At 38.3% G+C, this 14,024-nt stretch overlaps 1 protein-coding gene across 1 annotated transcript in view; it reads left to right on the top strand.

The window, feature by feature from the left end:
* Positions 1 to 14,024, top strand: part of LOC129762793 (uncharacterized) — a 366,458-nt gene that overhangs the window by 168,986 nt on the left and 183,448 nt on the right. The window contains exons 3-4 of the mRNA XM_055761333.1: positions 6,586 to 6,754; positions 6,824 to 8,037. Coding sequence (XP_055617308.1) covers positions 6,586 to 6,754; positions 6,824 to 8,037 — 1,383 coding nt within the window. The remainder of the gene's footprint in view (positions 1 to 6,585; positions 6,755 to 6,823; positions 8,038 to 14,024) is intronic.

Raw genomic sequence — 14,024 nt, 5'->3', positions numbered from 1 at the left:
GGAAACATCATGAGAAAGGCTGGCTTCGTCTTCTGATTGAAGTTATTCATCAACTTGACTAAAACAGCAACATAATAATTTATTATAGACTACGTTAGTGAGTACTTTATTATGCTTCGATATAACGTACAATTCGATACAACGTACAATTTTGAAAGTGAAATGTACGTTATATCGAAGTTTACCTGTATTACTATTACTATTACTATTACTATTACTATTACTATTACTATTACTATTACTATTATTATTACTATTACTATTACTATTACTATTACTATTACTATTACTATTACTATTACTATTACTATTACTATTACTATTACTATTACTATTACTATTACTATTACTATTACTATTACTATTACTATTACTATTACTATTACTATTACTATTACTATTACTATTACTATTACTATTACTATTACTATTACTATTACTATTACTATTACTATTACTATTACTATTACTATTACTATTACTATTACTATTACTATTACTATTACTATTACTATTACTATTACTATTACTATTACTATTACTATTACTATTACTATTACTATTACTATTACTATTACTATTACTATTACTATTACTATTACTATTACTATTACTATTACTATTACTATTACTATTACTATTACTATTACTATTACTATTACTATTACTATTACTATTACTATTACTATTACTATTACTATTACTATTACTATTACTATTACTATTACTATTACTATTACTATTACTATTACTATTACTATTACTATTACTATTACTATTACTATTACTATTACTATTACTATTACTATTACTATTACTATTACTATTACTATTACTATTACTATTACTATTACTATTACTATTACTTTTACTATTACTATTACTATTACTATTACTATTACTATTACTATTACTATTACTATTACTATTACTATTACTATTACTATTACTATTACTATTACTATTACTATTACTATTACTATTACTATTACTATTACTATTAATATTACTATTACTATTACTATTACTATTACTATTACTATTACTATTACTACCACTATTACTATTACTATGAAAAAATGGCATCTGCGGAGAGAGACGATTAGTAAAATAAAATTGCTCCAGCCTTCCGATTGTTGTCACTTTTTTAGCTGAGTTAAAAGAAGAGATTTGTTAAATGTTAATATGATTTTTATTGATAAAGGAGTAAATCTGTGGGAGTGAAAATGCTTGTGCTTTAGCTATCTCTTCTTCCATAGATACAAATCATAGAGTCTTATCAATTAAAGAATTACAAAAAAAAGAACTAAAGAATTTTTTTTTTTTTTTTATCTTCGCTTATTTTTCGTCGGCCTATTTCCGCCACTTTTAGTGCCAATCACCGACATCAGGGAGGCGACTCCACCTGTTCCTACCTATCAGACTCAACAACTCATGAGCCGGGCCAACTTCTTTTACTTCCGCTCCGAAGGAAGACGTAACCAGAGATTTTTCGCCTCAGAAAATCCCAACGACGCCAGCTGGGATTGAACCCAGGCCGATCGGATTGTGAGGCTGTTACGCTAACCATACAACCACTGGCGCCGTCTACTAAAGAATTAAAGAATTAAATAATTAAAGGATAAACGATTTAGAATATCAGTCATTAAATAATTACAGAAAACAGAATACAGAATAATTGAACAATTGAAGAATGTTCATAATACGCATCTGAAAAAAAAATTAAAACAAAACTTATCTGACGCCAATGCACGCTCGTCCCATCCTATGCTGATTCGATGATTCCTTTGATTGTGATACATTCGCTGCGATTATTTACGCTTTCCACTTGGCAACACTTATAGGTTCTCTCATGCTCTGTCTAGAGTTTCTCGTAGATTGTTTTTATCTGTGTGGGTGCAAACATGGCATACCCATGGCATACCAAACACAGCAACACCGAACAGTCGCTATATACACACGGATTCTTCGAAACAAACTGTCGCTTCTTATTTCCACATCTCAACCCTCCTCAAAATGTGACGAGAGACTGTACGTATTTACTTTATTCGCACCGGGGAACTCTGTGCTTCGCACATGCGCGTATAACAGTGAAGAGGGAGCTCTCATTTTTTTTCGACACACACACATATCTCCTACGAAATGCGTTTCTGTTACACATTACACCATAAAGTCAACAGAAATAATTATATCTCATAAAACTACTTTCACGTAAAAACAACGGTTAAACGAAACCCATGTCTGCAACGCTTCTACGTAAAACACACAGCTGAGCTATTGCGCTCCTGAAAATCACACATGCAGGACAAAACACACCAATAATGAGCAAAATAATTTCATTCTGAATTCTATTTCAATTCTGTTCACGAAAACATATTGTTTGAATTTTCTTCATTAAATCAAACACTTTGGTATCTCAAGCGGAGAGCCTTTCATTTTATTTTGACCCACACACGCGCAACGAAGAAATAATTTCAACATGTCGCGACACGAAAACGAGCGAACGATCATCGCGAGTATATTGTGCCGTAAAAATAAATAAACCGCACTAAACATGCGAAGAAAAACTGCTTCACCGAATAACTTCACTTATTGAAATTGTTCATATGCATCCACTAAACCAGTAATAGCACTATTTCTCATGAAATTATTACACCTCCTTTAAACGTATAAGGAAAAAAGATTCGAACGCGGAGCGAAGCTAAAATACGTCCGCACACGACGGCTGCCCAATCGGCACCCCGTTTAAAATAGTGAGAGATACATCTAAAATCTAAAAAACTAAAATATGTCCCAAAAATCGCAAGTGTTATTCAAACAACATTTATTGTTTTACGCAAGTAGTAGAACGTTAGTCGTTAATAGTGAAGAATAATCCGGAATAGTAAATTGCACATCGGGAATTGTAAATTGTAAACACAAAATGTGACACCTTTATTTAATCACCTAGACAGAAAGACAGAATAATAAACAGAGTAGCACTGAATCTCTAATTTTCCCACAAAAAAGTTTTTTTCTCCTAAAGTACCATCGATGGGAGTGATATTGGGTCAAAAACGGAGAAAGTTACTATTAGTAATATCTTAACAAATATTTCGAATTTTGAAAGCTGTGAACCGTTTAAGAGGAGATATATTTTCACTACTTCCAATGCAATGCATTACAAATAGTAATTGTTTAATAATTCATCAAAGTTTGATGTGTAAATATCCATTACTCCCCAGAAAAATCTCATGCTCAGCATTAAAGGTTAAATATTTTATAGAATGGTTCTATTATGTCTTGTCTAGATGTTGTTGTTTTTGAACATCAAAAACGATTTTACATGGAATTCCAACACATTCGAAACAATCTCTTATTTGCGCTGAGTGGGTGAACATATACAACATATACAACTAAGTTGCAATGTACATGCAAAAATACACCAATACACTCATAATTAGTAGCAATTCTCCAATTCATCGCTCATTACACTGCCCATAGACATGACTTTGGAATTGGAATTGGAGGCAAATTCTTCGCACATATAAGCAGAAAGGCGTTTACTTAGCGGCAACTTTGCAGAACCACATTTTCCAGGATTGCTGAAACCGCTAATTGATAGCCTTAAGGACAATCAAGACAGCAACTTGATTTCGGGATTCATGAAATGTGACATTTATCCGATTACTGTGTAGCCGCTACAAATTAGCATCTCACATGTTCCAAGTTCACCAGAAAGAATTGAGAACAGAGAAATCGAGGAATTCTACAATTCGAAACAAGAGATAGTTGAAGAGGGCGGTACACTCATAGGGATACCATCTGGTCGTAATTGAAAATTAGGACACCTGTCACCATTACGATTATGTCCAAACCATAGGGATTTTTTGAGATACAAATAAATAAAAATGCGCGAAATTTCTTTATTAAACATATTTTTTTGGCGATCCGTGCGGTGAAAATACTCTTTTGTCTTTTCACGAGCACAAGAGATTTTTTGGCGGTTTCAGAGTCATCAAACACCAAGTGCAATAGTAACGAAGTACAAGCCACAAGAATGAAACGCAAAAGCTCCTTCTGCAACTCAAATTTTCTTTTTTTTAGAATACCTAAAGGTAATCTCTGCCGCGTGTTATGACTCATGAGATTTTCAGAATTTTGTTCCGTCGAGAGATCGATAGTTCGCCTATACATAATCACATCACTTACCTCAGTGAATCCTGATTCTTACCTCACCCACTAACAACTATCGCTTCCATGATAAACGCTAGGGAACCACGCTATAGCGCTATGATCTACCGAGACTTATGAATCACATATGCAGCGTTGGCCTCATAAGCTTTAAGTCCTTTTGTGAAAAAGGAAGACTTCTGGTGCAATTCGTCGGTAAAATGACACTTTCATTTAGCCATTTGAAAAAAAATAATTTGGAATATCGAGACAAAACACAAGAACATCATCGTGGCCAGGGAAACAAAATCTCTAAATGAAAATAGTTGAAAGATCTCGAAGATTCAACTGCTACTTTTTATATGCACACAAAACATTGATCTTCAATAAAAAAGTTTTTACTCAAAAACACTGAAAGTAATTTTGATTCTGCAACAAAATTGAATTTCTCATGAAAATCAGGACGAAGGCTCGATTGGGAAAAATAAATCAGGAAGCCCCAAATAGAACTCAAGATCAGGACATGTCCTGCTAAATCAGAACAGATGGTAACCCTATACACAAAAGAAGTTTGGTATTCCTCCAGGAACCTGCATCACTGCAGAAGTCATCGTCGACGGCAAAATTTAGAGAAATCTTCAAATATAATCATTTCCATCGCACTTCTAAGTGGATTGACACTATTTTCGTAACTCAAAAACTCTTTCAGGACACTTACTGTTGGGTAAAATATCTTGAACTTATCGAGAAATTAATTTATAAACATAATTCTTGAAAAAAAAACAATATTCATTACTTGACCTATTGTCACCCCTTCTAAGAGGTGAGATTGGGTCAACCTTCATCTAAGGGGGACCCCTGTCTGGAATGTCGAAAAAAATTAATTTTCGTGATTTTTTTTTCAGATGTCAAGAATAAAGTGAAGTGTTCGGGTATTTTGGCTATTGTTTAAGATATATTTGAAGATGTATTTTCCATTTTTTTAAGTGCACGAATAATGATCATTACGCTGCTGACAGCTGGATGCTTAGATGCTGTCTGAAAATCGGTACCTTACTGATGGTATCGGTTCTGAAGCAACGGGGAGTCGTAGAACAAATTCCAATGAATATTTTGAAACTTTAGGACAATACATGAAGCGTTACATAGGGGTTTTTGAAAATTCGTAAAATTGCCAAAATGGCGGCCATTTTTGCTAAAAATAAGTAATTTTTATGAAAAATCGCTGTTTAAAAGCTCATAAAAAATCGAAAAAAATAAGATATCCAAAAAACGGCTACGTAACGCTTCAGATAATCGATTTTTACACGCTGATAAAAAAATTCAGCCAAATCGGTCGAGTAGATCCTGTTGAAAACCAGTTGAAAAAACATCGTTTCGAGAAAAACGCGTTTCAAAATTCGTACAGCAATACTACCTCCTTTGAGGTGACTTCATACTTTTGGCTGTAACTATCCAACAAAATCAAATATCGAAAAATCCCTTTAGGGCAACCTTTCTGAGGGCATGAGCTTCCCAAAAATGCAAAAAAACAAAAATTCGATTTTTTCGATTTTCCTGACCGGGGTTCCCCCTTAATCGCAGCTCAGTGAAAAATTAATACCTTTCAATTATATTCTGAATACTCGTAAGTTCACCATTAGAGAATATATCTACATAATCAGAAGTGAGTCCCACTCTAATTTACGATAGTTATTCAACAAAAAAATCGAAAATTCCATTTTTTGACCCATTCCCACCTCCAACGACGGTACTTCAATTTTCAATGGAAAATAATGTTGATAATGTTTCTCGATACACCATAGGAAGATGTTCTTTCAGCATTATTTTTAAATTTTTATCTCGTAGCTATTGAGAATGGCGTGCAAAAATAGAAAAGTACGTTTTTCACCATAGATGCTATACAATATTTTCCGTAGAGCTGGTGATTTGGCTTGGATTTGGGCTTTTTAGTTCTTTACCCAGCCAGACCCTTTTCAAGAACATGTATTTTGGAATTTCAGAATGTTTGAGAAAACTTTACTATCGAGGCGATTTTGTCAAATGCCATTCATGACAATGAAACACTTGTGCGGTTTCATAACATTGAAATTGTATTCGACAATTTGCTTGACTCGAAGAAGAGCTGCGTTCCACAGAAATCTGCCTCAGAAATGAGCTTCTTATGTCTGACAGGCCGACGTATGAGCCGAACCTTACCGGAATAAAAACACCCATAATCATTAGCGCCCAAATTCCCGATTCAGCTGTTAATCCTAGGAATAACGAAAACAATTACCACATCAAGGGCCGGGGCAAAAACGTTCCGCGCCAGTCAAGAACCGATGATAGAATTAATTAACATCTCCGCTCTTTTTTGCTGGTTGCTTTTATCACAAAAACATGGTTTTATCCTCCCGGTTCTTTTTTGTTCCTTTCCACTCTCGGTTCCAGCTGTTGCTGAAGCATTCGCCGGAGTCGACCGAACGTGACAGTACGCGGCAGCATATGGCCACCGACCTGAGCGTTTCCACCGACGCCATAAGCCTGGACGGGTTGCTGGATTGTGTCAGCAGTGGGAGCTTTTCCAGCCCACCGTCGCCGAAGGAGAAGTTCAGTCGGGGTGAGTGCTATTAAATTGCTCCCTCTGGGTGCTTTAAACGGTATTAAAGTCAACGTTTTTTTTTCTCAGACTCCACCATTCATCAACCAGGACAAGATAGCGAGGACGACGACGACGACGAAAGGATTACTTCCAGCTGCGAGTCGTTGGAGAAATTGAATTACGCGCTCGAAACGCTCAAAATCTCCGACACATTTCACTCCGCGAAACAGGCAATTAATCAACATTACGAAAATCTCATTAACGAGAACAACGCCGTCGACCAGCGGCAGCATGCCGATTCTGAGAAGCAGCGTAAGCTCAGCGATTGGTACTACATCAAGACTAGCCCCAAACAGAAGAGGAACAAAGCGGCGGCAAGTCCGTGCGCCGAGCGAAGAAACCAGCGGCTTGCGAAGGATGAACCATGCTCACCCCCGGCTGACAGGAAGCAGGCGCTTCCGCCGTGTTTAAGTGGCAATCTGCAACAGGGCCAAGCACTGCCGGCACAACTTTTGATTGCCGGTAAATGTCCCACCGAAGCGGCGGATGAAGTGAACTTCACCAACGCGCCCCAAAATCCCGCCGAACGCCAGCAGCATCGACCGCTCGACTCGAACTTAGTAAACTGCAATAAATTTTCATCGCCCGTCGGGAGGAGCATATTTATTCCCGACAATGATGGCCATCTTTCGCCACCGAAACCTCCGCCCAACGCATCACAACGTATCTACCAAAGGTCAGCCTCGCCTACGATGGCAATAAATGACAGAGAACTGTCGCCCCCGGTCACGAACAAATGTTTCGATATTAGAAAGCGCACTACACGCGCTGCAGAGCAGCCACCGGCCAACGTGCCATCGAAGGCGACAGCGGCGGCGGTCAGAAATCGTCGGAACTGTGACATCACGGGTGCCACCACCGCCAGCAGTAGCTTCGAACACATCCCGGAAATTATCGACCTCTGCCGATCGACGGGAATTTCCCCCACCAAAGCAACGAAGCAGAATATTTATGAAAATTTTCCACCGCATCAAACGTGGAATCACGTGATCGAGCAGCGAGTCGAGCTCATCGGCGGCAACGGAGAAAGCCCATGGTTTGGACCAAACGGCATCAATAAACACCAGCTGCCGCAGCCGTATGCCATCGAGGATACCGACGAGTTTCGGTACAAAAACGCGGTCGAACGACCGCTTCCGAAGGGCCCACCATCGCTTCCACCGTTGCCACCGCCGGTGGCGATAGCCGCCATCGAATATGGCGAGGAGGATCACCAGAAGAAGAGTTCCTCGTTGACTATGGTGAGTGTTTCGAAAGTACCAACCATTTTGGAAAATTGATTTTCAACATATCACTCTCTGCAAAGTAAACTCAAACTTGAAACGCTTCTGTCGTACGGACCCCAACTCCGTGGAGGAAACTTTCCCATACCCGAGTGCCGAGTGTCTTTGTTTTTTTTCTTCGCGCCCAGGACAAGCGGAGCAACAGCTAAACTTTGTCAATGAACTTTTCTTTCGCCGCTTGCATCACCTGATGTGGGTCGCCATCGTCTCAGTTCCAACCCCAATCTCATCTCGGTGGTTTGATCATCAGCCAAGGGGCGGAAAACTTTTTCCGTCAGGAAAATTAACTGCGCAAAGCCCGGCGTGAGAATACGGCAAATCAGCAAATTTGCTATCTATTTTAATTATCTAAATTTATATTAAAATCTATTTCTCACACTGGCTCCGGTCGACTTGGCTTAATTCGCCACCGTAGCAGCAGCAGTGGCAACAATGTTACTCCCACGGTGGTGATACTGCTCCATGGCCTGCCCTTTCCTTTTCTTTGTTTGATTTTCTCCGTTCGTGTTCCGTCCAACTCAGTAAGGTACGATTTCTTTGAGCCAGCGGAGGAAATTACTTTGCACTTGCACACAGACAGTTCCGGAGAAGTGGAGAACCATTTCCTGCCGCTTTGATTCATTCGAACGTCACTTCCGCCGCTGAGTGGCAGTTTTTCTATGAGGTGTGGGCTAGGGGTCGGAGATTTGGGTGTGAAACGGAATAGTAGCTTGTGCCGCCATACCTTTCTCTCCCTGGCACTGCCTAATATGGTTGAGTGCCAAGATGAGTTCGGTAGTTCGCTCGGTTTTCCTGGATGCAATGAAAGAGATTCGTTTGCTATTTTGATAGGATGCTAAGATGTTATCTTTATTTTACTGATTAAGCTGGCGAAAAATGTTTGACTTGCTCCATCGATTCTGGAAAACGTGAGCGATCGCACCTTTTGGCGTAGAACTACGTTTTTCATGTCTGTACCGGAGTGTAAGTTCAAAGTTTCGAAAATGAGAGTGTTATGGCGGGTTTACATTAGAGATATCTATAGCTATAGATGGATTTATTCACGTGAAAATAGGTGTAAACGGGTGAGAATAAATATGATACTCTTATTCGAGGTATATATAACTTGAATAAATTCAGCATATGTAAACGCTTGTGAATTTCTCACTGGTGAGAAATCACTAAAGTTGGATGCAGTTCTACTTCAGGTGAATAAATTCACCGAAAATATGCATACATTCATTATCGAACTTCACGCTAGTGTAAACGGTTGATGCGATTTCTATAAATCTCATCATATTTTTTCACATGAATATATCACTAGTCTAAAACCACCCTTACACTCAGAGTGCAGGTTAATACTTAAGTGGTGCGGACTCAATTCACTTCATTTTCAAGCAAATTCATGCATTTTTTCAAGTGATTTCTTGCAATAAATTCTCATACCACCAGAGATGCCAGATATTCAGATATGTTAGTAAATTCACAGACATATCTGTAAAATACTTTTAATTCTTGTTGCAGACTTTTTTGATATAACAATATTTCACAGGTTTATGAAAAATTAAGGCTCTATTCATCACATCAAATATATTTGACTCGCCGTATGACATTTTTTTCATAGTTTTTATACATAAAAAGTTTTCATATTTACTCTATATCAATACACATGACGTTAGACCTATTTTTTGAGTCATTCATTAACACTTTCCCGTCCGGCGTAACCACAGTGGGTACGTTCGCAAAATAGGTCGCACCGCAGTGATGTCCTGAGCATAATATCGCTCAGTGGCCGACGACAGTTCTTCAGTATCTTTTGCATTCTGTTGGTGTTTTGTTTGGTAACAATAACTTGTATACGTCAACGTTTTTTATGATTTCATACGTACTTTTGCCCTGATATCATTGCAGACGAAAGAGACGATATGATTCTTCACGATGAATGAAAAATTGCATTCATTTACTATACATACTATACATTTACTACACTTCGAAATTTCATGACCGTAAGGGGACAGAGTCGAGAATCTATGAGAACTTATATCAAGAACGACCGGCGACAAACCAACTAAACCGAATTAGCGCTACCGGCGCCAAGCGAATCATTTTTTAGCAAACGTGTGGACGGCAACATGCGCGTCGCTAATTTCCCTAAAAATGACTCTCCTAGAGGGGTCTCTTTTGAGCAAACGACAATGAGTTGATTCTCAAAGCCCTGGCTGAACATCTTTGAGTAATATTAAGATTGACTACATCCAAGCGATAACGGAGATCGTTTCATCCCAGTTCATGAGAATCTCTTTAACCTCGCACTGTAAGCCTATATCTATCTATGAATAAAAATGGAAAGCCAAATCTGTTCGTAAGCGGAAAACCCGAAGAAGGGATGGCCCGATTTTAGCCTTCTTTATTTTGTTGTATTTGTCTCTTCCCGTAGATCAACATAGTGGAAAGCAAAACCGGAAAATTTACGGAAAACTCTGCTCAACGCATTCCTATATCTTCTATCCATCTATCTCTATAAATAAAAATGGTAAAAATGGAAGGCCAAATGTGTTGCTAATCGCAAAATCCGATGAAGGAAAGGTCCTTTTTGAGCCATCTTCATTTTGTTGTATTTGTTGTCTTCTGCCCATAGAACAATGCTATGATAAGGAAAAGTTTAGAAATTTGTTCTAAAGAATTCAAATCAAAACAATAATTTTGGGCGGGATGAAGTTCGCCGGGTCTGCTAGTATATATATACAGCCATTCCATGCGTTCTCAAGGGGAAAAATAATTTTTCGGACCACCGGTTAACTTTGAAAAATCATATCTCAAAAACGAAAAAAATTACATATCTGAAATCGAGATATGTTATGTAAAACAGCCTCATCTTCCAAGAAAAATATGAAATATATAGCGCCCTCTAGTCCAAAGCCATGAATATAATAAAAACAAATGCGATCGATAATTACGAAAATAAAATACATTTATTTTTTGCAAGTTCAATATTTTTTTAATAAAATAATATAAATAACTAGCCCATTGGCTTCATTTAGATATGTCGATAATCTAAACCAGCTCAGTGGTTCTGAAGTTATGAATTTTTGAAAAAAGTCAGTTTTGGGAAAAAGCAGGGAAACAATTATTTTTCGAACCACCCTAAAATGGAAATGGTCACTCTAACGAAAAAATAAAAAATACGGGTCTAATGTTTTGCGATAAAGAACAAAACTACCACTTTTCATTGAAATCTGAGAACCACTATATCGGTTTGGCATGGTATGACTGTATATATACAAAATATACAAAAGACAATATTACGTGCTTCGCGATGCACAAAATATCAAAGAATCTATGAAAACGTTAAACGTTAAACGTTAAAGCACATTCCTACAGATCCGCACACTTTTACAGACATTTCCACATTTTTAACAGAGTTTCACATATTTTTACAGACGTTTTTTTTAAAAACATCTGGCAACTCTTCGTTCCCCTTTTTATCGAATGTTTTCAAATCGCAGGAGGACATTTACGTGACTGTGACTTTGTTTGTTTTTTTTTTCGATATTAAAGGGTGTGTCACATCAAATTGCATCACGGAAAACACGCTGTAGAAATTCGCCCAGTAGACCGATCCTTTTGAAAATTTTAGACAGTGATGTGAATAGTTTTTATATTAAACAACTTTTGGCATTTTCTTTTTATTCATACTTCGAGCCCAAGCCCGTATGCTCGCACCTTCCTCTTTACCCCGTCCATAAGGTTCTGTACAACGTCAGGTTGTAGTTTTTTTTTGAACAGAAATCCATTTTCTCTTGAAGTCCGCCTCCGATTTGACAACTTTTGGGTTCTTCCGGAGGGCCTGCTTCATAATCGCCCAATATTTCTCTATTGGGCGAAGCTCCGGCGCGTTGGGCGGGTTCATTTCCTTTGGCACGAAGGTGACCCCGTTGGCTTCGTACCACTCCAACACGTCCTTTGAATAGTGGCACGAAGCTAGATCCGGCCAGAAGATGGTCCGGCCCTCGTGCTGCTTCAATAGTGGTAGTAAGCGCTTCTGTAGGCACTCCTTAAGGTAAACCTGCCCGTTTACCGTGCCGGTCATCACGAAGGGGGCGCTCCGCTTTCCGCAAGAGCAGATCGCTTGCCAAACCATGTACTTTTTGGCAAACTTGGATAGTTTCTGCTTGCGAATCTTCTCCGGAACGCTGAATTTGTCCTCTGCGGAGAAGAACAACAGGCCCGGCAGCTGACGAAAGTCCGCTTTGACGTAGGTTTCGTCGTCCATCACCAGGCAATGCGGCTTCGTCAGCATTTCGGTGTACAGCTTCCGGGCTCGCGTCTTCCCCAGCATGTTTTGCCTTTCGTCGCGGTTAGGAGCCTCCTGAATCTTGTACTTACGCAGGCCCTCCCGCAGCTTGGTCCGCTGGACGAATGAACTTGACAAATTCAGCTTATTGGCGACATCCCGGACCGAACTTCTCGGATCACGTCTAAACTGCTTAACTACGCGCTTGTGATCTTTTTCACTGACGGAGCATCCATTTTTGCCGTTCTTCATCTTCCGGTCGATGGTTAGGTTCTCGAAGTATCGTTTTAGTATTCTACTGACCGTGGATTGGACGATTCCCAGCATCTTACCGATGATCCGATGTGACAACTCCGGATTCTCGAAATGAGTGCACAGGATTAATTCACGACGCTCTTTTTCGTTCGACGACATTTTTCCAAATTTACGAAAAATTGACAGTGAAGCATGGCCAACGTGATCTATACACTCTTATCTGATTATAAGCGAAAGCTGAAGATATAATTCCTAAAATTTAAATTTCTACAGCGTTTTTTCCGTGATGCAATTTGATGTGACACACCCTTTATATCAGGGGAAGTGGACTTTAGAAATGCGTTGCTCAGTGGATGGCTGCCCGAATACGAGTGAAAATGTTCGCGTTAGCTTTTATCGTATACCCTCGGAAACGTATTTACAGAGGCGCTGGGTTGATTTTTGCGGAGACGACAAACTAGTTCCGAATAAAGTGCGATTCACATACAACATCCACGTCACGTTCTCGTTCCGTCCTGTCACGTTGCGTCATTTTCGACCGTACTAATAAACACATATGTCAAGCAGAACCATGATTCGGAAGCCCAATATCGGCTACATTTTCTCTCCGAAAATGCACGTATCAGAATTATATCCTTATTATACCTCCGCATTGGCTTATGGGAACAATGAAAATGATTGATACGCGCTTTTCTCACCAGTTTTCAGATATGACAATATTCAAGCTTACTAATGTTATCGAGTAAAATATTCTGGTAGGGATGCGGGTTTGTTGACAATATGTACAAAAAATTTGTACATTCTACTAATTTTGCATTACCAAATGTATTTGGTAGTTTTCGACCGAGGATTTTTCTAAGTGTAGAAGTATATCCTAAGGTGGGCAAACTTGCTGAAACCATTCTTCAGCTGGGATGCCAGGTGATTTTTTCGAATGTCTTCACATAGTACGAAAAAATGTCTTCAAATGTCTTCACAATCATATCGGAGGAAACTAAAATCCATAACATACTTTTGAACAAAGTTTGATAGCTTAATTGATATTGTTATAAAACATACCTTGAAATTTTGAAGTTTATTTCAAAAAATGTGCACAAAGAATATGCGTACCAAATTTTTTTGAGTTTAGAAATGATAATTTGCTTGATAAACCGTTGATTGATCGAATGTACCAGTTCTTCCACAAAAACGGAACTCGATTTGTTTATTTAAACTTTGAAGCAGCCATATCCATAAAACTAATTATTGAAACGGAAAACCGGAACGATCTAGGTTAATCTATTGTATAGTATAGGCCCAAAGTTCTAAAAATACAATGTCACAATGTCTTCTAGAGACAATATGTATTCAGACCGTGTCGGGGTATAACCGTGTAAAATTTAATTTTTTTTTTAAACCACTAATATTGGTAGCCTTC

The sequence above is a fragment of the Toxorhynchites rutilus genome, chromosome 1 (genome assembly GCF_029784135.1).
Source record: "Toxorhynchites rutilus septentrionalis strain SRP chromosome 1, ASM2978413v1, whole genome shotgun sequence".
Taxonomy (NCBI): Eukaryota; Metazoa; Arthropoda; class Insecta; order Diptera; family Culicidae; genus Toxorhynchites; species Toxorhynchites rutilus.
Note: the sequence above shows the minus strand (reverse complement) of the source record. Positions and strands in the feature narration are given on the sequence as shown.